This window comes from Athene noctua, chromosome 1 (genome assembly GCF_965140245.1).
Source record: "Athene noctua chromosome 1, bAthNoc1.hap1.1, whole genome shotgun sequence".
NCBI classification, from domain to species: Eukaryota; Metazoa; Chordata; class Aves; order Strigiformes; family Strigidae; genus Athene; species Athene noctua.
Window position 1 is genome coordinate 8,472,674 of NC_134037.1, and position 25,340 is coordinate 8,498,013.

The 25,340-nt window shown below is 39.9% G+C and overlaps 1 protein-coding gene across 1 annotated transcript in view; it reads left to right on the forward strand.

Moving 5' to 3' along the window:
• The first annotated feature begins 13,004 nt into the window (after positions 1–13,004).
• LOC141967704 (opsin-5-like) overlaps positions 13,005–25,340 on the forward strand; it is a 29,598-nt gene continuing 17,262 nt past the window's right edge. Inside the window, exons 1-2 of the mRNA XM_074921777.1 lie at positions 13,005–13,266; positions 24,051–24,203. Of these exons, the coding sequence (XP_074777878.1) occupies positions 24,065–24,203 (139 nt within the window). The 5' untranslated portion in view covers positions 13,005–13,266; positions 24,051–24,064. The remainder of the gene's footprint in view (positions 13,267–24,050; positions 24,204–25,340) is intronic.

Sequence of the window (25,340 nt, forward strand, 5' to 3'; positions counted from 1 at the left end):
ATTTCCTTTGGGAAGTGCCAGTATGTCTGTGGGCAGAGCCCGGTCACCAGACACTTGAATTCTAGGTGAACAGGTGCAGGTCAAACTGTTTCATGGACAACCCATTTGTCCCTTTTTCCCCTATCTTCTACCAGCCAACAAACAGTCTCCCAGAGTGCTTTGTAGGCAGGGAACATAGTTTATCTAATAGCAACTTTTTTGACACTTTTATATAGATCCACAGAGTATGAATGATTTAAAGAAAGAAAAGCATTTAGGATTAAGGGAATTATAACCTTGCATTAGCAGGGGAAAACAACTAATTTTCATTCTCGAGCTGGTTTAGGACAGTAGCAGTGGTTTTCTGGTAAACAGAAATTTAGGTAAATTAGTGGAAAAGTCTTTGCTGGTATTTTCTTCTAGGTGGTTTTGCAGTGGTTGACGCATGGGTGCAAAAATGCCATTGCCAGGATGGTCCTCTGATTCATACCTGTTGCTGGTGATGGCAAAGCTGACAATGTTGTCTTCACATTTTTCTCTCCGGTGGTGTGCCTAGACGTGGCAGATGCTGTGAGGAGTTTGGGGCAACATGTTAGTCTGTAGGGCAGACTCCCATATTATACACTATTTTGGCATCACTTTTGTAGCTGCAGAACCAAGTCCTGGCACCCTGGAGACAGTCGCTATGCCAGAGGTGTTACTGAAGTGGGATCACCTCAGCAAACCGCTATTGCCATTGCGTGTCGCACATTTTGCAGAGGCACAAAACGATAAGAGAAAAAGTGGGTTTATTTTTGAGGAAGGTGTTTCCAGTCTGCTGTCTGTGCTGGACCGCATACGCGAACAGACCTCTAACATCCATCCTTACACACAAACACACGGTGCTTTGAATTTACATTTAATGATCTCCAAGGAAGACACAAAATTTAACAGTATACAAGAAGACAGGAGATGTAGATACTGTAGCCCCCTTAAATGAAAGTTTGTGCTCATCTTCCAAAAGTGTGTTACACAGATGGAGAGACAACAGCCTTCACATCTCAAAAACTGAAGAGAATGAAAAATTAGTTAGAGCAAACTCAAATTTTGTTGCCTCTTGAACTCAACTGTTTGCAAGTGTTATTGGTTTCTCCTTTACCCTTTTCTCCTGTGGTCTTTGCTTCAGTAATTTTTAAGTCCAGTTTTCTGTGTAACTGCCTGATCCTCAAGGCATTTTTTAGGTGTTTTCTCCCAGCTGGGAAAGTTTTCTTGTCCTGTGTTTTTTGGTTTGTGTCTTGTCTGAAGTGATGCAAAATGGGTGAGTACTGGTGTACTGATACAAAAATAAACAGTGGTTAAGGTTTTGGATACCTATCTAAAATATAAAGTGTGATTTGTCCATCTGTATTTAAAGTCTGTGAAAATACCATAAAATATTTGATGTTAAACCTGCATCTGTGGCAAATACATTCAAATGGAAAAATTAGCATGTTTCCATTGTACTATTTTCCTTTTCTGCAAAAAATGAATAGATTTGTTAAAGCAAGTCTCTAGCTGTGATTATCTTTTTTTTTTTTTTTTTGTAAATATGCCTTTTGTTTGTAATTAATCCATCAGAAATGAATTAATGACAAAAGCTCAGCAAGCTAGTATTTCACATCTCCAAGCACTAATTCTGTTGGTTAATGGTTGGTCAATACCTTCTGGTTACTTGAGAAATTATCATTTTTCTTTGCTGCCACCTCCTGTTGCATTGAAGGTAATGCTGTTTAGGGGTGTTTTTTCTGTAGTATAAAAGTGTTAATTTGATGGTAGAGTCTGCTTACTACCTGCTGCATGCAGAGACTTTCCTGCTACCACACTTGCTCTTACACAGTTGGTACAATCCATGTTGGCAGGGCATGATGAATGTAACCCAGAGCAGGCACAAGAGTCTCCAAAACACCTCATGGCTACTTGTTTTTCTTTCTCTGGAAGTAAATAGGGCATAGTCAATAGACTTCAGCCTGACAGTTGTGGAACTGGGGAGATGAGGAGACTGTGGTCCAAGGACTAAAATGTGTGACATGCACAGGGAAGCAACAGTGCCTGGGAAGGGAGTGGGAGAAGAGGAAAAAAAGGCAAATGATAAACAAGGCTGAGGTGGGTGCTGAGTAGGGGAATTACACTGTGATGTGAAAACGGAGGATGTCCCTAACCTGAAATATTAAGGGGATTTTGGAGATTGAACCATAAAAGATGCAGTTTAAATGAATGGCAATGTATTTTCAGAAACTCTTCCTCTTTTTTTTTTTTTTTTTTTCTCCTTTGAACCTCTTTGATCTTCCAACCCATTTTACTTCAAGCCTTTTCTCTCTTGCTTTTTCTGTTTCAAATACCTTTTGTTTTGCTTACCTTCTGCTGTTGTTTCTGCCCCTTTTTTATTCTTTTCATTTTCCTCTCTTTTGCATTCACTCTTTCTATCCTCTTCAAGAGATTCTGCTTTATAGGACAGAGTTCATGTTTTTTGCCTTGTTTGTTGTACCCAAAAGACCACCCGAAGAAAGACCTGAAAATGTAATTTGCATATATAGTTGCTACTGGACAACTCAGCTGGTGGCCTCAGCTGGATCATCCTTGTATTAATCTGCGTTATGTGACAGAATTCCTTGATCACTGCACCTTGTTGCAGGTCATGCAGGCAAGAGAATCAAGATCCTTTCACTGTGATGAATAAACCGGTGACTCCATTGAAGACTCATGTGAGATCCTGACAATTAAGTGTGTAACAGATAGTCCCCTTTCTGTGGTTGCACAAAGCTTTGCTTTTACATGAAACTTTGTGCCAGGATACAGTGGCAGGTACTTTTTTTTTTTTTGACAGCAATGGTAAGCTTGATGAATACTTATTCTTGCTCTGTTCTCTCATCTGTGTCACACAGCTGCTCATAGGGCTGTATAATAGGGGATAAATCAACTGAGGTGGTTAAAAAAATATTCCCTTTGTCTTTTTCCCCTCTTTCTGACAGGAGCATGGACCTGAGGAAAACTTTGACCCATGAGTGAAGACACAACGTTTCTTCAAGGATATGGGACTCCATCAATAACTTGAACTTCTCATCAATCCTTCTCTAGCTATTGACTCAAATGGATGTGTTCAAAAAAAAAACCAAACAGGAGCTGAAATAAGAACCACAAAGTTACAGTGTTATAATGTCTAAAGATGGCGTTGGACAGGTGGTAACTTCACAAGCAGAGATGCATTTCTTTCAGTTACAATTAGGAAAAATGTGTCGTGTGAAATCTTACCAAAACCACTCACGAGTTAGATTAGTTTAACAAAATTTACACAAATAAAAAAGTTTGTAGTTGAAATAATGGCAGGTTCAAACCCAAGTACATATCTCCAGCTAAAGATGCACAGTAAAGTGATTTACTGTCACAGAAGGGAACTGCTCCAACTGGAAATCTGGAGGTTCCCATTGCTGGGGAGACAGTGTTTTGGAGACAAGGCAAGGAGGGGATTTTTGTGAAGGAAAATAATAAATGCTTGGGACCCGAGAATAAGAATCTTCTTCTTTATCCTGTTTTATTTTGTGTGTGTAGGAAATAAGATTTATGTTCCTTATGTCCAAAACTTTGTTCAAGACACACCTGACTATCAACTTCTCCGACACTGAGCACTGCTCTTGGCAAAGGAGGTCAAACAGTTGCTGATGATCATTGTGCAGTGGATTAATTGGGCTGTGTAACTTTTAGCACACAGTAATTAGCAGCTCTGTGCCCTGTTATGAACCAAGCTAAGTCACACATTCATGAAGGACCTCAGAACAGGGAAGCGTGTGTACGTGTGTGTATGCACATACACAAGCAAACAAGACCAGTAGAAGAATCCTTTTGTGATTGTGAACTGATCAGTGTTGGATCAACTGAGCTATTCTAAAATGGATCAAAAAACACCTGCTTAAGTAATATATCCACAACAAAACGGTAGTAAAATATTAAAAAAATTTATGGAGAAAAATTGATTTTGGCCTGTAGTCCTAGTTTGAGCTCTCCATGGAAGAGATTCTGGTTGTTTTCTGCAAATGTCACACTGATCTATAACTACATGTCAAAGTTTCCTCATTTCTATTAGCTATTAAGCTATAATATTGCCCTTAAAAATATTCTGTCCATCTCAACCAAATATTAGTTCTTCCAGTACTATTCTAAAATTCAGTGCCTGAGCTTATGATTCATTTTCTTAACTAAATAATGTTAACACATCAGTATTGTCTAAGCTGTTTCAATAATTCAATAAATATAGAGTGTTCATGAGTTAGCTTTAAACATTGCTAAGTTTTATCATCTCCTTTAAATGGAGAGAAATTGAGAAGCTGAAGCTTGTCTAATATACTGGAATGTTAAAAGAAGTGTGCTTTTTCCTTTTTTTTTTTTTAATTTGCAATGAAAATAGTGAGAGTCTATGTGGGGAAATGATGGATCTGGTGTGATGTGTGATTTTCCCCTACCTCAGACTGCCACCAGTGTGTTTAAGAATTAGATGTAGGCAGAATGAGGTGTTTGGACTCTTTTTTTTTTTTTAATATATCTAGGGAAATGAAATATAGCAAGAAGTTGCTACACTTTCTAGCAATGAAAAGACAAAATCATTGCTGAAATTGTCAGAGAGTCTTTCATTTCAAATTCAGAAGAAATCCTTCCATCAAAGAAAACATTTAAAGAGTTTATTTTAATTTCATGTAAAGTAGGGAGTCTAAATGAAGTGTGAGCTATTAAAGTGTTCAAGATTCGAACAGGCAGTTCTTTGTTTCAGACCTAGCAGGAACTGAGTTTGGTCTAATATCATTAATGTACAACCCCACAAGGTTAATGTCTGTCAACAAATGTGTTTGATTTCTTTCTTGAAGTGATGGTATGAAGTAGAGAAATGTACATTGCAAGTAGATACGGATCAGTCTAATACTGTTTCATACTCCTTTGAACTTTGCTATTTAATGCCTTTCGGTATCTGTTACCTGTTTTGATACCTAATGTCTTTTTCTGTGCTGGTTACATCAATATTTACTTGACATATGGCCTGTTTTCATAAATGGATTTAGTTACGTTTTATAGACTTAAAACAAGAGGAGCAGGGAATCTGAGAAGTAATCTAGTCTATCTCTCTTCCCCCTAATTCTTCTGAAACCGTTTCTACTAGATGTCAGTCCAAACTTGCTGGTATTTTTCCTAATATCTAGTGTGAAGCTCTTGTAGAAATGTTATCCCCATTCCCTTCTTGTCCTTTCTAACGTAGTTAGGAAGCAAATTTATTCACACTTCTAAACATTTTTACACTGTTCAGAGGTTGAATAGTTTCCATTTCAGAATAAACAACTTTTTAAAAATATATATTTTCTTCTGTGTGTGTTTTTTAGCTTTTTTGTGTGTGGGTTTTGGTTGTTTTTTTGTTTTGTTTTGTTTTTTCTTTGCAGTTCTGCTTATTCTGTTGCCTTTTTCTAGACTCTTAACTGGATACATCTCATTTTAAATATAGGGTCTACCCATACTTACCAGCTTACCAACCCAAATAGGTGATATGTAGAGCTTGTCAAATTGGTGAGTTTTTTAGTTACAAATAAATGAAAGCAAATAACCAATTTTATCACGAACAGTGGAATTGATGAAGCTTGAGTTTTCTATTATTCTTCATCCATTAATGCATATCTTATATTTTCCCTCCAGAACAATCACACTACATTCTTTCCATGCCTCTTAACCTTAAGAGATGTTGAAAGAGAAATATTGTACAAAGAAATATTGGTGTTTCAGTTTGATGAGGCACTAAGCAAAGGTTGTTGCACTCATTAGCTTCTATCAGTGGCACAGGTCATGTTTCTGCCTCCTTTCTTTCCTGAGGGTGGTGGTTCTGCATCTTTTTTATCCATGTTCTTAATTATTTTTAAAAACATTAAAAGTGATAAATTAGAGATTTCTATTCAGCTTTGGAGGGAATTAATAAGTTTAAAAGTTATTGAGGAAAACTTGGACAGTGTAATGATGTAGTCTTCATTTCCTTAAGAAACTGAGAAGGAAGTCAACTGCTTAATTTTCATTCAGTTTTCAGAATGAACGTATATTTGCAGAGATAAATAAAATAAAAATAAGCATTCAACTTCAGAAATTTTAATTTCAAATTTTTAAGAAATCTAAATTTTTCCATTTTTTAACCTATTTATTCTTTTGAATGATCCCTTAATGAAAGTGTTGTTTTGTCATTATTTTTCTCATGTGTAAAGATAACAACCTTATAGGGATTTAAATTTTAATGTTTAATATTTCATCAACTAATGTTAGGTGAGATGAATCTGAGCCTGCATGAATAATTATCTTCAGAGTTTGTAGGATGAAGTCTAGAAGTCCCTTCACCCATACATGACAGGCTGTTGCACTTTATTTGGCTGTCGCTTTGCTCTGTACCTTTCATGTTCCTCCTCTTGGCAGACTGGGGACCACTGGCTGAAACCAGAAGATCCCAACCTAGTGTCATTTCCCGAGATGGCACTTTTGTGAAGTCAGGTGTAGCCAGATGGCCTGAGTGAACTGTCAGTAAGTGGCCTAGTTTAAGCTTGTCTTTGGCATGTTCTGCAGACCCACAGGACAGAATTAGTGGCTTGATTGATCACACAGGTTTTGTATGCCTTAGTAAGAGTAAAATATTCCTACATGCATGCATGTTAATGGAGACAGTGCTTACGTTTCCAGTGGAGGATGGTAGAAGTTGTTTTGGAGGGATATGTATAGGACATGTTAGAATTAGGACTAATTTTAGACCTAGTTCTTTAGTCCTAGAAAACATGGCATTTTTAGAGAGCAATTCACTTTACTCTCAGCTATGGATTTTATAGCAAGGTGAAATGGTCTCTGGTGATAATGAGACCCAAGCTGTCTGTTTCTCTGAAGTAACTGAGCATAGCATAGATGATCCTATTCTATGGTGTCTCAAAGTGTCTAAGAGATTTTTGGACGAGACGTCTGAAAAATACTGTTCTAGGTGCAAGAAAGAAAGGAATTAGGAGTCAAGAAATGGAGAAGGGTTTAGAGCAGGAGAAAATGTTGAAGAGGGTTATTTGTAACAAGATGAGGACAAAAGCAGGCAGAAAAGAGAATTGAAGGGCCTTGAGGAATTCTCTATAGCTAGATATGATGGGATATGTGGCCCTGAAGGCCTTGGGGGTAGAGTAGTGGAGATAGCCACTTTACACAAGGTAAGAGAAACTCATATACCCATTGTGGTGGGTTGACCCTGGCTGGACGCCAGGTGCCCACCAAAGCCACTCTGTCACTGCCCTCCTCAGCCACACAGGGGAGGCTGAGATAAAGACAGGGAGAGATCACTCACCGATTACTGTCAGGGGCAAAATAGACTTGATTTGGGGAAATTAATTTATTACCACTCAAATCAGAGTAGCATAATGAGAAATAAAACTAAATCTTAAAACACCTCTCCCCCATCCCTCCCTTCTTCCCAGGCTCAACTTCACTCCTGATTTCTCTACCTCCTCCCTGCCAGCAGCACAGAGGGGCAGAAGATGGGGGTTGTGGTCAGTTCATCACATGTTGTCTCTGCCTCTCCTTCCTCCTCAGGGGGAAGGATTCTTCACACTCCTCCCCTGCTCCAGAGTGGGGTCCCTCCCAAGGGAGACAGTTTACAACTTCTCCAATGTGAGTTCTTCTCATGGGCTGTGGCTCTTCATGAACTGCTCCATCGTGGGTCCCTCACAGCATCACAAATCCTGCCAGCAAACCTGCTCCAGTGTGTGCTCCTCTCTTTCCATGGATCCACAGGTCCTGCCAGGAGTCTGTTCCAGCATGGGCTCTCCACAGGGCCACAGCCTCCTTCGGGCATCCACCTGCTCTGAAATGGGATCATCCACGGGCTGCAGGTGGGGATCTGCTCCACCTTTAACCTCTGTGATTGCAGGGCACGGCTGCCTCCCCATGGGCTGCACCACGGGCTGTGGGGGAATCTCTGCTCCAGCACTTGGAGCACCTCCTGCCCCTCTTTCTTCACTGACCTGGGTGTGCAGAGTTGTTTCGCACACATATTCTCAATTCCTTCTTCAACTGCAATTGCTATTGGGCACCAACTTTCCTCCTTTCTTAAATATGTTCTCACAGAGGCACTGCCACCATCACTGATGGTCTCAGCCTTGGCCAGGGGCGGGTCCCTCTTGGAGCTGGCTGGCGTTGACTCTATTGGATGTGGAGGAATCTTCTAGCAGCCTCTTACAGAAGTCATCCCTGTAGTCCCCCTGTTACCAAAACCTTGCCACACAAACCCAATACAGTCATACAACGATTTCTTTCCTCTTGAGGATTATATGCTAAGAAGAATGAGGTATTTTTCTTGAGGGGGCATAAGAGAAGGGAAATATTTTACCTTCCTACCTGACTTAAGTTATCTGTCCAAAAGGAAGGGTACTGGAAACAGCTATGTAAAATGTGTAAAGGGAGAGCACTGTGTTTTGATGAACAAAACACGCAGGAGTTTTCAAGCTTCCAGTTGCCTTGTAACTTCTTAAGAATTTGCAGGTGACCAATTCATAACTGTCACGGTCCACTCGGTGGACTCTGATGGTTCGTTTGCTATGATCTTGAAAGTGCAATATTAAGGTGACCAACACCAAAGTGGATAGCAGTAATAAAACTGTGAAAGTTTATTGTGTTGCCTGTGAAGCGGCATGCAATAGAGACGGGTGAAAGAAAGGAGAAAAGTAAAATAAAGTTTTAGAGAGAGTAGAGAGAGAGGTTGTAGCTACCACCGCTGATCTCATGACGTCCTAATGGTCCCGGTCCAGCTGATGCTGCGTCGACGATCGTTGTGGTCCTTGGTGGGGAAGCTTCCCATTTTTGTTGTCCAGAATTCATCCTTTTATGCTCTGTAACACACCTTGCTCCACCTCTGCCTCAGGGGTCTCTGCCCTTCTTGAGCGAGGCCATCACACATGCACGGGAGGGAGTGTCCGAGGCGTGGTCAGTCTTGGAGGCAGGTAGCCTTCCACCAGGAGGTGTGTTTTGGTATTATAATGAAGCAAAGTTCATCTAAGGTTCATGATTTCTTCATCAGTGTTATGGCAACAGTTGCGATCCATCTTTTTTGACAGTGGCTATGCGATTATCTCTAGCCGCTCTGGCTGGGCCCAGGTACCAAACAATAGCCCAGCACTGCCTGCACCGCCCGGGTCAGTGCTCAGAACAGCCCAGCACTCGCTGTGCCACATATTCAGGAGCCTTGGCACCACATTCCACTCCAGGGATCGGCAAGGCCACACAGGCCGTTGTCAGGTACCTCACTGTCCATGTCCCTGTTGACAATGTTGAGACAATGCTGATCTTCTGACTCTTACCATAACATGCCAGCAGGAAAGGCCTGGGCACGTGCACGATTGCTCTACTTGGCAAATCTTATCCCAGCATTAATATTTAAAATATGATTCAAAATGGTGCTAATAGATTTAGCATAGTCAATAACACAGTTAACATATTTTGGCAGCTAGAAGATGAGGCCCCAGGAGGGGATGGCACCCACCATTACTGAAGTCTTCTGTGATTTAAGCTTTGCACTGGCATTGTATTAATTAATTCTGTCACGCATCATGATGTATGACTTGGAGTTTCGCACAGCCTTGCCCTCTAATAGGTCCTGGCATTTATTTCTTAATGTGAGAGTGCGAGTGCCATGGGAGTAATTTGAGTGGACACATACTGATGCATAAGGCTCCCGCACTCAAATTTCCCTCTTTTAAGACATTGTGTGTAGCCAAGCTGAAACTGCATAAGCAGAACAGAGAGTTACTTAAGTTTTATCTCAGTTGATCAGTGTGTCATTAAGCATCAAGCAACAAATTTTTTGTACAACCATGAGAATAATCATGCTGAATATTTAACAACCTCCAGCTGGCCCATGACCATGTTTGCTTTGATGTTCTACCTGCTGCACCAAGAATACTGCTTAGTGGTGCAAATGATGAAGGTAACATGAGGCTTCATTGTGCTTCATGCTGTTTGTTGAAAAGATACGTTACAGTGCTGTCATCACCAGTAACTGAAGTGCAGCCATTCTTTTTTTTTTTTTTTGGCTTTTGTATTAAACAATAATGTGTTAAAAGTCTGCTTTAGAAATGGGAAAAAAGAAGTTTATGAATGAACTTGTAGGACAAAAGATATTTTTTCCCCCTGTACTTTTTTTTCTTCTGCACCTTTTTTTCCTAAAAACCCCTCAAGTACATATTGATTTTTGTGTTCTTCTAAACATGTTCACCCTTGGCTTCCATTTCTGTATTTATGACAGTCTTGACGTGGAAGGTACATACCACCTGAGTTCTCCCAAGCTTGGGAAGGCCAGCAGCTTTTTGGTTCTCTTCAATCCTCTTGCTGTCCCTCTTTTCCAAGCTACTTTCCCACCCTCGAGGTTTCCTGTGGTTTCCTGTGGCTGAGGGCTGTCGTGGCAAAATGTCAGTGCCCCAAGTTGCCAGCGTCACTGTTGATGGCAATAGCTTCTTACTCTGATACTCTTCAGTTTTGTGGTTTGCTTGGGGATAGTTTTATACTGTTGTTTGTTGGTGAGTTTCTTTTCGAGGGATCTGTGATCCTATACTATGGTAGGATTTTCACTCACGCATGGTTCTTTGCTGGACTTTTCCCATATATGATACAACTAAACCTTAATAAATATGAAGAAGTCCAAGTTTTAAAGCTACTGAACAAGGACTATGGTTAAAAAATAACCATCTGACCATTTTCTTTTGCTGTTAAGAGTTTAGTCACCTGACTACTTTGCTGCTAGAGCAAGCAAAGCACGTCAAGACCAGTTAAGATGAAGGCTAAGAGGAGGACTTGAGCTCAGTTGTCTGTAACTAACAGTGACATATCACCACCACCACCCACAATAAAGTGAGGAATAAACTCAATTTTCTTCCACCGCTGCCTTTCATAAGTTGTTTGCCATGATTTCTGTAATTAGAGAATGCAAACTCTTTCCTGGAGATGTGACATGCCTCAAAATGAGTTCAATTTATACTTTACATATACTATTGTTTCACTCTGTAGCAGATAATACAGCCTTCCTTAAAAAATGATGTTATAGGTCAGAGGTATCAGTGAAAGCCCTGAAAGTCCCGTTCTTTGGTTACTGCTGTCTCTTAGTACCAAAGGCTCTTGGTGATGCTATAAATTACACCCATCTTTCCCTTTTCCTCTTTTTCACCCATTCTTCTTTGGCCTTTCCAAGTCCTGACCCTCTTGTGTTATACCACTCTCTTTAATCCTCACTTAGTGCTGCTGTTTACCACTGTTCTCCATGTTGAAAAAATGTGGAAGTGAGGAGAATAGGGACACCACGTAGTGTCTGTTTTCTGGACTTATCACCTGCAGAACAGTCACTTACCTTGGTTGTCTTCTCTTGAGGTTTGTAGGGTAGCAGTGCAGGAGCAGTTTTGGAGGGGCTGGAGCTTCACGTCTCAAGAGCTTTCTGATGTCTACAGCTGTTTTGGAACACACTGACTGTTTGGAAGGCAGAAAATCTTATCTGGAAGGAATTTTCTATTTGGAAGAACAGCATTCTTCCCTCTGTAAATAAAAGATGGCATTACCGATGCACATTTTCTGCAAAACAACTTCAGGTCAATTGAGCATAAAGCACTGTATTCCTGTTAATTCTGTAGTGATCTGTCCAGAAGTCACTTGCCACGCAAGGTTTTTGATAGTGTAGCCTAGATTTTGGGTCAGTTAGGAAGTTACTTTCTGGAGTTTCATGATTCCTGCCTTTATATACTGTGCTTAGGGGCTGAAGGGTCTGTGTGTGTGCCATGGAAGGCTGCCAGGTGAACTAACCAGGGCCAGCCTGTAACGGAAAATTGGGCCACTCCCGATCTCTTCATTAGGAAAGGAGAAAACATGCTGCTTTTCTTTTTTATGTAACCATCAGAGAATGATATTCAGCCTTACTATAAGAGTCTGCCCTGGCTCAGAATCTCCATAGATCTGGAAATCATTTGCTTCCTCTTATCTTTTAGCATTGTAGGGTAGAATCCTTTTTTCTCTTTTACTTGTACAATACCATCATTTCACCTCTTGGCAAGTATAGAAAGATAATGATAAAATTAATTATGATCTCTTTTTTTTAATGATGCAAAAGAAAGTGTCATAGTCTGTATTGATCTTTGGTATTAAAAAGTCACGTGAAGTTGTTATATATAAAAATCTGTCCGTGACTTCTGCAGTCTCTTAATTTATAGCCCCTGGCAGAAAGGTGACAGGGTTAGTCTCTGGTTACAAAGCAACTAAAAATGTTCACTACGATATACTTTCCATGTCTCAGCGCGGACTCATTTAGCTGTGTTACCCAGGAAAGTGCTTCTTGACCAGGCAGCTAATGAAAGCAAACTGATTCTGTGGGGTAGAGCTGTACACGCTCAGAAATCTGCCTTGATGAGGAAAAATCAGGGTTTGATTCCTCTATTTCACCTTTGCAAACTTTTTTTTGTAGGCTTTAAATTTGATCTTACTGTAGTGGGGAGTGAAAGTCAGGTCTTCAGTTAGTTGATGTAAAAATTTACTGGGTTCAGTGTAGTGATGATGATTTACATACATGTCTTCTTACTATCCAACCCAGTTTTTTAAGTGACTGGTGGTACTGGTGAACATGAGTGAAATAAAATACCAATATTAGCCCTGTGAAAGCGCCTTTTAAGATTGCAGATATTTTTCCTCTCTTAGCAGAAAGTAAGAATCACTTGATGAGAAAAAACACATAAACCTTCAAGTTTAAAAGCATTCTCTCTTTTGTGCTGTGGGTGATAAACAGGATTACAGCTGTGCTGGCAGGAGGGATCCAGCAGTATGTGACATGTGGTTTGACAGAATTCAGCTGGGTCTGGCTTACGCCCCTTCCCCCGCCAGTGGTACGCTCCCAGGGTCTCTCTCTGAGGTGTCGCTGCTTCTTTGGAAACCTGATAGGCACGGACACAGGGGCAGGATGCTCCGGACAGTGATTTTCATGGGGTAAAGTGTATGATCGACAGCAGCACCGCTGGGCAGAGGAAGAGAAGGAGGATCAGCACAGCATCCAGAGGCTGGGAGCCTGGGTTGGGAAGGGGTGGAAGGAGAGAGAGCACCTCTTACTGATGAACAGCAAGATTTTCCCCCCTCTCTCTTGAATTCTAAAAATTGACATACTAAGAACACTGTGGATTCAGGCTTTCAGAGATTGCTCTGGTCCGGATGTTGAAATAAAAGCAGCTGTGAAGCTCTAGGGGGATGCTCTGTACGGAGTTCACGAATAAGGTACGTCCTTTTTCTCCTCCTGTTCTCATAAGTTGCTGAAAGTCCAGGTGTGTACATGAAAAAAAATGCAGGGACAACATTGCATGCATATGTGCTTGCACTATGCATTTTCCTATATTCTTAATTTAGGTCTGTCTTCATATTAGCTTCATTAATACTTAGTTTCACATAGAATCTTGATTGCCGTTCTACGTTTCTTCTCATTCCTGTGGAACAAAATGTTTTGTCGTAGGAAAAAGGTTTTAGGGTGTAGTCTTCTGAAAGGTATCTGATAAAGTAAGAAAATTTTTCTGAAAGTTTTGATATTTAACGTTTGCACAGTGTTTTGTCTCCTCCACCCTTTTTGAGGGCTTTAGGATCTCTAGACATGTGTGATATAACCAGGGATGATTTAATGATGTAACACGCCTGAACAGTGTAATGGCATTTTGATAAATATTGTCCTTTTGAACTGGTGTTTCCTCTGGTCTTTTTGGAGGTCTATACAAATCTGGCATTATCTTTATTATAGATTGAATTCGGAAAAGAACTGATTATTTGTGCCTTTAGAGCCTAAAATATTGATTGATTTGATACTGATTATTTGATTGGTATGGATTTGATAGTGATTATTAGTTAATGTCAAAGTAAGAAATTAAAACGAATGTCCCAAAATACTCCCTTACAACAAGAGAGAAAGTATTTGCACAAACTGTGTTCAGGTCCCTTCCTCACAGCTTTGCTTGTTCATAGAGAGAAGGCGATTGCCTGGAGGTGTAAAACTGTAGTCAGCACCCTGATGGCACTTTACACCAAAAAAACCCCAGCTATTTGTAAATAGCAGAACTCTAAACTGCATTTAATTGCAAATTAGCAGTGAAATACTCATCTGAGAGTCAGGCATCAGCAAATGTTAGTGTTTGTATGCAGTTAGAGAGTTTTTCTTTGCTGAGCTAGTTGCAGGCATTTCTGCACCCAAGTTGGCAGTGCTGAACTACAGCTTCAGCAGTAAACAGGCAGCAAAAGGAAAATTTTAATATCAGTCTCAATCTGTACTAGGAGGAGAGAGATCCAGCAGAGAGAGAGAGGGAAAGGGAGTCAGCATTTCCCAGTTACATTCCCAGTCTCTGACTCACTATATGACTGCACATAAATCACTAAGCCACTCTAATTAAGTTTATGAGCTGGAAAATAGTTATGTATGTATTTACTTCAGGCCTTATTGTTTTACATGAGAAAGGAACAGATGAGATTTCATATGCTGGTCTGCCAGGAAGCCACTGTTGCTCCTTGGGACAGGATCAGGATTTTGTGTGTCTCCAGAACACTTGTTTAATGGACAAATGGAGAGCAATGTCGAAGCGGAGGAATATGATTGTCTCTGCGATAGGAAACCTCCACCCAGAGGTGTTCCTGGAGCCAAAACCAAAATTACAGGTGCTGTATCTTGTAAACTGGAATTGCCTTTCTGTTCTTCTTTAGCTGATCTTGTTGTCACAGCTTTTCCTTGTTGCTTGTTCTCTGGGGTGCTGTTTTCTTGGTTAAAATGATACTTTCTGCATTACTTAGCCCTGTTTTTGTCATCTCTGAATCATGCCTTGACTGCTACTACTTTTCCTTTTCTTCTAGACAGTCTCTGTTGATTATGTAGCTCCCGTATTTGAATGGAAAATGCTATTTTCTCAAATCCACTGCAGGAAAGCAGGAGTGTGAAACCTCTTTTATGACTGCTGTGCTGTAGGTACCAGAGAAGTATTCAATAAAACTTTTGCAGCCTCTTCAGATCCTGTGAAATGTTTGCTTCGGGGTTTTTTTGTTTGTTTTGCTGAGGTCTACAGAGACACCCAGTTTCCCTCTGCAAGATTAGGAGAGGTGTAGAGCCAGATATCTGGCACATATAAGCCAGCATTACTCAGCTGCAGCAACTTCACACACAACTGAAGATCTGCTCACCACCAGGACTCCCAGGAAAGCTATTGCAAGAAAATATAGTCCTGTCTGCCCCAGACAAGAGCAGGAGTGTGTGCCCTGAAATTAGTAAGCAGGGTGAACTCAAACATAGATGTGAGGAAATTCTGGTGTGCCCGAGGGCTCCCTGGGGATACTGTGGGAACGCAGGTTTTTTCCTCCTCATATGCTGGTTCTTGAAGAACTGTGTAATGAGGTCTCGTATCTGGAGATGAATTTTTTAATCTAAGCAGGGCCCCTGGTATAGGTATAATGTGTTCTCGAGCAAGCTGTGAATGTGTTTTGGGTGTTGCCTTCCCATGCCCTTTGACGAGGGCACTGCCAATATCCCTTGGCTGTGGGCACTGGCTCGGGCGCTAGGTGCTGTGGAGCGTGTTGTTGCAGTCTTGGTGTGTACGATGCTCTGCAGTTAGGTTGATTTTCTGAACTAAAACCCAAGCAGGAGGAAATCTCTGGTGTTGTTTATAGAACATTTACATGACTCTTCTTTTTCATTTTCGTTCCCAAATAATTTCTCTCAGTGCTTCTCAAACGCCCTCTATTTACAGATAAAATAATGCTTGAGTTTGAACTCAGGTTCTTCTGAATTTCTCTTATTGCTTTCCTCTCACCTTCCTGCATCTAGATCTCTTGCAATTAATCTATATTTTGTGGTATAATATTATGATGACTTTCTATTTTTTTGGTGTCATAATGACTTTCAATTTTTTTGGACTTTGACCAATTCTTGCCAAAGCAGTGACACTAGTCAGCATACAAGTGCACTTCTCCACATCTGTTACCTGTTCAGGCCACTTGAATGGTCCTTCCTTGTGCACAGCCCTGTTCATAATCCTTTTTCCATTAGCAAGTCTTTTATCAAGGCTGAATTCAGCAGATTATTGAATCTACACTAATTACATTCCTAAAATACTGAAATTAATCCCTAATATTATTCCTCCCAAAGGATCTACCTATATCAGATATTAAGGATTTTGGGGTAAAATGGGTCTCTGATTGAACAGTGTGAGTTTTTAAGAAGTGGGTGGTCTCAAGTTACTTATTTTGAGAATTGTAATTAAACTTAGGAAAAAAATTACCTAGGGAGGCTGTGAAATTTCCATTGTTAAGCATAGGCTGGACAATCATCTGTAACAACATAACCCAAATTTATCCTGCTATGAAATCAGATAAGGAGTACGTGTTTGCCTGATACTCTCTCCAGCCTGTTTTTCAGTCATAAGGATCATAATGATTGCATACCACAATTTCATTTCTCGGTGTCTGCCTTCTACAGGCTGTAAAGTCCCAGTCACCACTGAACTGGCTCTCCTGGAAATAACACCCAATCTTCCAAAATTATCATTGAGCATCGTGGTTCTGGCCTCTTGGAAACTAAATGCAGGGGGTTTTATTAGCAGCCAGAGTGAACAGTTAAGAGATTTACCTTCCTAATCAGAGGTGACTGTTGTGAAGGCTTCTTCTCTACCCATCCTGCTCAAATGTACTGCAGTTTTCAGAAGAAGGAAATTTTCCATGATTTGCATGTCCCAGCACCTTCAGATTCTGCTCCTGGACACAAACATATATCTGGCTGCTGTCAAGCATATTAGCAGATATTATACCACAGAAAGCATTATTTGTTGTGTTGTTGAGCTAGAGGAAAACAAACCCACAAATAAATTGTAAAATTCAGATGACTTCAGGCTTGTGAGTGTTATGTGCCCTTTGGACACTGAGGACTAAGGGTATAAATACGAACTTTGAAAGCATACTGTTTGTGATTTTTCAAATCAAAAATTGAAAATGTAACAGGCTGCTGAGATGAACCTGAAATTTCAGTTTTGATCCTCTTATTGTAAATAAATCAGTTGTCCTCCAAAGATGCTATCCTGGGAGAAACACAGCTTCAGGTCTCCAAATATGACATCACCTGCAAAATCATAGTCTGTTGTTACAGGAGCTATTAAGTTCATTCTTACTTCATAAAAGCATTGCATGCCTTTACATCTCTTAGGAGAGCTTGTGGTTTATAATAATTTTCCAAAACAGCAGAACACATTATCCTTGCTTGTATCACTGACTTGAGAGCCATTACACCAGCACTCATTAACCCGTTGGCCCACCTTGGCTGTGGATACAAATTCATTCTGTTTTCCTTCTGGGGTAAGAGGTTTAGCAATTTGCTGAAAATTGCTCATCAAGTAGAAGAAGGGATAAGACTCTGCAGGACCCAGGGGGTTAGTCTGTGCTTGGTCCTCCAGACTTTTCTGCTTCCTTGGGTGGGTAGGGGGCTGTAAGAATCTCCTTCAGAAGATGGGAAAACAGGTGTACTAGGGTGGAAAAGATGGACAGTGACAAAATCATAGCGTGTGATGAAATATAAATGGACAAAACCACAACCTGGACAGATTGCATCGGTGGTTTGCAGCTGCTCAGGTAGTGGCTGCCACAAAGCTCTTGTCTTCTCCAGATGATGTTGTAGAGGCAGATGTGATCTTAACCTCACAGGCTGGTGTTTGCTTGGGGCATGGAAAGTCTTGTGCTGTGTCTGCAGTGTGCCAGCCACCAAGGGGTCTACAAAACCCTGAAACCGTATGTCAGTGCTTGATATATCACAGAATCAATCATTCAGGTTGGAAAAGACCCTTGGGATCATCGAGTCCAACCATCAGCCCTACTCTACAAAGTTCTCCCCTACACCATATCCCCCAACATCACATCCAAATGACAGGTAATGTTCAGGTCCATTCTGGTTGCTGTCATTCACCTCTTGTAAAAATGTCCTGCTTTGGTAGCCCCAGGTGCAAATTCCCTGAATTTGTCCAAACCTTAGGAAAAACATCAGGTGATCAGTGCTCTGCAGGAACAACTGAATTATTTCTACCCCCTCCTTCAGTGCCCTCCCTATAGGAAGAAGGGATCAGGAAGATTGCTACTATTCTGCGATCTGCTTTTTCCTGAAAGAGGTGAGGATGACATGTCCTTGCCCTCCTCAGGGTAAGAAGAGCCTGGCCAAGCTGCAAAGGACGTGGTGAAATACCCCAGCAGGAGCTGAGGAAGGAAAACTGATGTAGGGCTGGCAAAACTGCATTGATTAAGACAAAAAAAAAAAATCCTCAAATTGCCTTTTTTTTTTTTTTTTTTAAGTCTCAGAAATTTTGAGGCTTGATATTGCCATTTTATAGTGTCTGAGTCAGGATTTTGGATCTCTCAAGGTTAGCTCTAGTGGAATGGTTCCATTTTAAAGGATGTATTATTTAAAAGTGGAATTGTTTGTATTAATTAAATATGAATGTCTGCAGCACAGGAATAAGCACAAGTCCATTTCTAGTAGGAATGAACAGATTAGTTTCTTTTGTTATGGTTTTAAATCTGTTTTCACAAGCATTGGGAGCCTTTTAGCACGGGATGTGCTGGAAAGCTGATCTGTAGATGAGCTACATGGTAGGCTGTGGTGTAGTGCTCTCTGTTCCCATGCTTTGGTCATTAGAGACCTACTGCAAAATACAATATTTTGGTCTTGAGAAGGAGCAAGAAGAAAGCAGTCCTTGATATTTCATTTATTTTCTACTGCTTGTCTAAGTGTGCCAACCACGCTAGAAGAAGTACCTATGTTGCAAAACATCTTTTGAGATCTTGGGTTTTTATCTATGCTTATTAATCAGAATCAATAATTCAGTTTTAAAAAGGCTTGTCTTATCATTCACTTTTATAATATTTTTTTTTTTTCTTTTTCTGAGCGCTAGTGCTCAAAAAGTTTACAGTCTTGGAAAAACGAAGGTCCTCAACAAAATCTGTTTTGCTCTACAGATCCACTGCTGTAAGTCTTCACTGCTTGCTAATGCAAAAGTAGGTGCAGACACTCACATAACTATTTGTGAATTTATTATTGTCCCATTTTTTTATAATTATTGCATTGTTTCAAAACTCAGCAATAAGTCATTTCATACTTTTAAGACTGAAAGGAAACAAAAACACCTAGGGGCTTTAATAAAAAAATTAGATTTCACCTCTCAGCGGGGTGTTTAGCCTGAATTGGGGGCCATATACATCTAAGTGTAACTTTTCTCATATCTGTGCCCTTCCAGTGTTGCTATGTGATGTCACATTAGGCTGATTGGGCAGATCTTCCGTGAAGGGTAAACGGGAAGCATTTTCCTTGAATCAGCATCCAAAAAGTTGATGTTACAAAAGCTCTCTGATTATTTTTTATAGGAGAAATATAAAACATTACAATTTAACTGATTTCTCTTGTTATTAGCACAAAAGCAAGCAGTCCGATGTGATGAAGCACAGTGTGCACCTGAAATTTAGGAAATCTTAGTTTAAACTTTTAATTTCCTGAATTCAAAGTGGTGATTCTTCTTCAACAGGTGTGAGAGAATCTACCCCAGAATAACCAGTAGCCTGGTGGATGAACAAGTCTACTAAGGACAAAAAACGTATTCCCAGTCCATAGCTTGAATCTTCAGACTTTGGCCCTAAACAGAGATTAAATCAAGACCTTCTTTCTTAAGAAAATCTCTTTTACTACATAGGAGGTAAAAAGAAGGAAAAAAAAAAAAGAAAGAAAAGGGTATATTCTGTGGTTTTTTGAGATAAGTTTTCTGGTCACTGTTCTTTACATTCACAAATACAGCAGCTAGCTGGACTGTTAGGAAATACTTGGTTAAGGACGTGTGTCACAGAAATTATTTTTGACAGTCATCATCAAACCGGAGAAAAATGAGTACCGGGAAGCAGGTATTTAAAGAGTGAAGGAGTGTTTGTTACTGGGTGTGTTGAACTTGTGGTCTGTGTTATCAGCAGAGCAGCCGGGATGGGTGTAGGAGGACAAGTCAATGCTCACTGGGGACCTTTGCCTATGCATTCCGCAGCCCATGCTTTTGAGATGGGCTGTGCAAAATACACAACAGACATTTAGAATAAAAATTACACTTGATTGTATGAATTGGGATCCAGCAGACACTGAGAGCTGACTAAATTTGCTGTGGAGACTCTGAGAAATAGATGTCACCGGACAAATTAAAGAAAAAGATCATTTCCTCTTTTTCTCTTAAAAGATAACAATACTCTCTGGCACTAATGTATCCTTTTAACTTTTGTCTTTTACTGACTCAGATAAAATTATACATAGTTTTATTGTTTTTAACATATCATGAGAGGGTATGAGGTTATATTCTTAATTAAAATAATTGAAATGTTATCCCTCTAGCTGTGCTCATTATTTTAAAATGAGATCTACTAATTTTTTCTATGAGGTGGCACTGGGTCCACAGACATCTGTTTCATGCTACCATTTATCCCTTGGTAAATTCATCTGCTTCTACAAATAATTATAACACTTACATGTGGTCCATGACATTGAATATAATATTTCATTCCTTGTGCTCTCTTGTCAAGGACATTAAAGCACCGCTGTCACAGTAACTTTCACAAAGGAATCTCTGCAGCGTCTGAATGTATCTCAGTTGCCACAGTTCCTATGACACATACTACATACCTCTCTTTCTCATACTAAATAACTTTTGTCTCTGAGATACAACACGCTTTTTTTTTTTTTTTTTTTAGATTTTTGTTGTTGTTGTTGAAAATGCTTGGTATCAGTATTTCCTTCATTTGCCTGAAAAGTTACAAAAATACTCTCCCCACTTCATACCAGTTTGACATCCATTTTTGGCAAGCTAACCTAAGTGAAGTGATTGTTTTCTTACTAATTTAGATTAAGGACTTCAGATTTTGCCAGTATATGTCAATATTTATCTGAGCCACGTGGAAGAAGGCATAATTTGTGTTAGTAGACCTTCCCTTCTTGTAGCTTCCCAGTATGTTTTAGGATTTCACAGGAATTTGCAAGCAATGAAGACTGGTACAAGCATGGATTACTGAAGTTTATATTAAAATAACATTTTATAGTCCCTGCCCCAACTCATTAATTTACAGAGGCTGTGGATCAGAACCTTTATGACTTTTATCAGGCTTTTAATATTGTGGTATCTTAAAAAGCACATGTACAAACAAAACCAAGAGAGTTAGCAGTTCAAATCTCTGTTCCTGAAAAAAATAATGTGAGAAAATGCACATCCCCTACATTTACTATGCTTTGCCAAATACTTTAAAAGTTATCCTTCTTCATAATTTTTTTACCCAACAATTAGGCACTAGACGATTATCAGGATTGTGACTTTTCTTGACTTGGAATTGTGAGAGGAATAAATATTCTGCCTTGTTAATTACATCACTTTCTGTTTTTTACACTCTGAAAGTGAGACTGGATGATTGAATAGAGCATCATTTGGGGGGCACAATTAATTCCTGCCTAATCAGGATGATAAAGATCTTTTAAAGCCATAATCTGGTGTTAAAATCCTGCTTTATATGTCACTGTAACATTTTTTTGTGTAAATCAAGCAAACTTAGTTTTTATTTTCTTATATCTGAAACGTTTAATCTGCCAGACATGATTTAAAACAATGAGAAAGGCTTGTGTGTCTTTTTGGAAGATAGACATTAATCTCCCTTTTCTTTTTGATGGAAATTTTCAAGAAATAATATCCTCTCTCGGTTTAAAGTGAAGATAAGGTTTCTTTTTCAGCAACCAGATAGGACTAATCTGTCATACCGTTAACCTTTGCAATCAGGTAAACAACTTATATTGAGCAGAGCAGCAAAATCTGCCATGTTGTAGCAATTCAATTTGATTAGGGAGGGTTTCCTCCTGCCCCATAGCTGCGATTTGCTTGGGAAACCTGCACCTTTGCTTCTAAGGCAGGATAAAAATCTCAATGACTGGGCTTCTGGCTGGACTTAACATATACAGAAGTTGCAAATTCCTCTTTAAAGCTCCTTTTCTTTTTGTCTACCTGTAAGCTGGACAATATTGTCCATGTGAGCCACATAATATTGATTTCAGTGGGAGATTTTAGTGTGGTTCAGGAAAGGAACATGTCCTTAAATACTTTGATATGTATTTATATCAAATCCAAATTGTGCTGACAGGCCCATGTGCTTGTCCATTTGCATCATTTCACCCACTCACATGGTTCAAATGCTGCAGCGATGTGAGAGCTGCAGGACTGTGCAAGCTCAGGGGCCGAAAAACACCATAATCCTTTTAAAGGCCAGGTGGAATTTGGATCAAGACCTGTGGCTATGATTGGATGGAGAGGATGATCAGTCAGATTGTTTCCCAGATTCATGCCTTAGTCCACCCTTTTGTAGAAGATGGATTCTTTAGACCATGTCCAGGAACCCAATCCAAACCTAAATGGTTGCTCTGCTGCCTGGAACAGTGAACAATTTGAACTGCTTGTTCTTTATGGCTGTGGAAGGAGAAAAGTGGTCATGAAGTCACCTAAGAAATTTTTTTTTAATTAATAGGCCTTTGATTATTTTTTCCTTTATCAGGTAGAAAAAAAAAAAAAAAAAAAAAAAAGCAGTGAAGCTGCTGAACTTTAAAGACTTGGCGTTACTTGGAGGCATATGCCTAGGACGTCTTTTGGCTTCTCCCATGTCTAGAGTGACAATGTGCCCCCATGACCTGATTCCCTTAAATAAGGTCTTTTTTTCAAAGCTAGATGGACAGCAGAGAGGGGTTTATGGGTACTTTAGGTGTAAACAGGTGTCATCTGCTAAATTTCTGGCCCAACAGGTGTGTTAATAAGAAGAATGTCTGCCTTTAAGATGCAGAGGAGATAGCAAATGGGTAAAATAATGAAGCATTTTCTCTCCTCATTTACTCTCCCTGTAAGTCTGGACTCCTGAGGGGACGAAACTTAGAGCTGCACAGGTTGTCCCAGGTCCCACAGCAAAAAGTATGGAAGCCCTAGAAGTCAAATGCAAAGTTCTTGCATGCCACTTCTGCCCAACAAAGCACTGGCAAGAAGAACTGGGATGACCTGAATGTTCTAAATAGCTCTTGGCTGGGTGGTTTCAAACATTGCAGAAATGTTTTTGTCTTATGCTAGAGATCCTCACTTCATTTCTTCAATTGTCCTGGAGGGGTAACCTTCATGGCTGTCTGCCAGATTCTAGTTTTCCCATATCAGGGTTCACTTTATTGATCTTAGCACATTTGACCTCTGTAGCCCTTTTCCACACAAAAGGAAACGGAAAGAAAACTCAACAAGCTTTCCCAAATGGGTCTATTATTTAATATTCCTGCTGCTTCTTCATAACTGTAATAGCCGATGACTCTTTATAACCATAACCATGTAAAGTTATTTACATTAGAACCCACCACCTAAATAACTCTAAGGAAAATTTATGGATGTAATGTTTCACTTAACTGTAAAATTTGCAGAGCTACTATCTGTAGACATAGTGTCCCTCGGGATATGAAAAAATTGCCAGGGCTGTCTTACTGATAATTCTCAGTTTCTTAGGATTATGAGAACAGTGCATATAGATAAAGACAACAAATTCAGTATGCATTAAACACATTGAGCAATGAAGCTACTCAGACATAAACAATTGCCCTACTTGTTTTTTTCTCAGTCTTGGGTAACCCTTACACCCAGCTGAAAATATGAAACTCCTTAAGATATTTAAGGGAGGCACTTTCAGAGGCCTTGGCTTGAATGCTGTAACACACTGGTACCTAGATACTGCTCAGATGGATTACTGTAGTGAGTGCCGTATGAATAATGACATTCTTGGATAAAGTAAGTCATGAAATAAATCATGGCAGGATGCTTCATGCAATTTTGAATTGGATCCTGAAATGCCCTGGAAGCTGGTAGAACAGAAATGAAGACAGGAGGCTGCGTCCTGTTTGAACAAGATGAACAAAAACATCTTTACATTTTCTGGTGGCAGACATGATTTATTGCAAACTCTGTACTTTTGATTTTCAGACACTGAACTGGACATGAATGGGATGGCATCGGATCACAACACTTCCTCCCAGGAAGAATACCTCCCACACTATCTCCAGAAGGAAGACCCCTTCGCATCAAAGCTTTCTAGAGAAGCTGACATTGTAGCTGGGTTTTATTTGACCGTAATTGGTAATGATTTTTAGTTCCTCTTTGAAATATGACTGTGTCATTGCATCCTTGTAGGCACTCACAAAGAAGGCAGAAGCTGCTGTGCTTTAATTGTGTAATCATGTATTTCTTCATACTAGAAAGAAAAATCTAGGAGGGAGAGGAGAGAATGTGTTAGAAATATGGTGTCAACAGTTAGTGTCAACAGTCAGTGCTGCTCCACATAGCTAAAAGTGGCTAGTAGTAGACTTTCCAGCAAAAAGTGAAGAAATACTCAATTTTTCTTGATTGCTATGTTACTAGCTTTCGGTTTAGTCGTTCTTGACCAGAGCTGGCTTTTGCCATTATGCTATGTGGGTTTTATGGCCTGTTTTCAAAACCTCTCTCATGTGCCTACGCAGCAGAGAGAACATCCTCAGATGTGCTCATCTGATTCTTGCTCTGCTCCTGGCATCAGCTGTCCTCTGCCACATATTATACTGAACGGTGATTTCTGCCTAACACACTCCCCTTCCTTTACTTTTGGAGTCTTTTACCATGTGCAAAATGACTTTGCAAGCAAAATAGGTGCAATTATTTATTGGTTATTGCACATAGATGATAACTGGGACTGATCTCTACTTTAAGTCTTCTATGCCACAGAGTTGTCATTCACCTGGGAAATAGCAGTGTCCATGGCTTCTAGGAATAAACTGGTCCTTGTCCTTGCTTTGGGGATGGGGGCAAGGTTATATCTTTTTTGGTCAATATTTTTGCTCTCGAGTACTGGAGCTTCTGTTGTCTTAATACTTACACTTCTTTCTATGCTTTAGGGTTTCTAGTGTTTTATGGCTTTAGTTTATGCAGTTTCTCACAGCTCAGCAGCTATTTTCTCAGTAACTGAGCCAAGGTCATGTAATTGCTACACTGAACTGGGCTCTGGGTGTCATACAGCTGATCACCAGGCTGAATACAGGGTATACAGTGTGTTCCTTGACATTTATTTTGGTTTTGATTCATTTCCTTGTTCTTTCAGTTCTTCAGAAATTACAAAGATCTTTCAGTCCTACCTTCATGTTTCTCATTTGCTATTTTACATCCCTCCTTGCTACTTTCTCTTACTGCCTTTCCCCTGACTGATCTAAGTAATCTAATCTTTTCTGCAGTGGAGGTTTCACA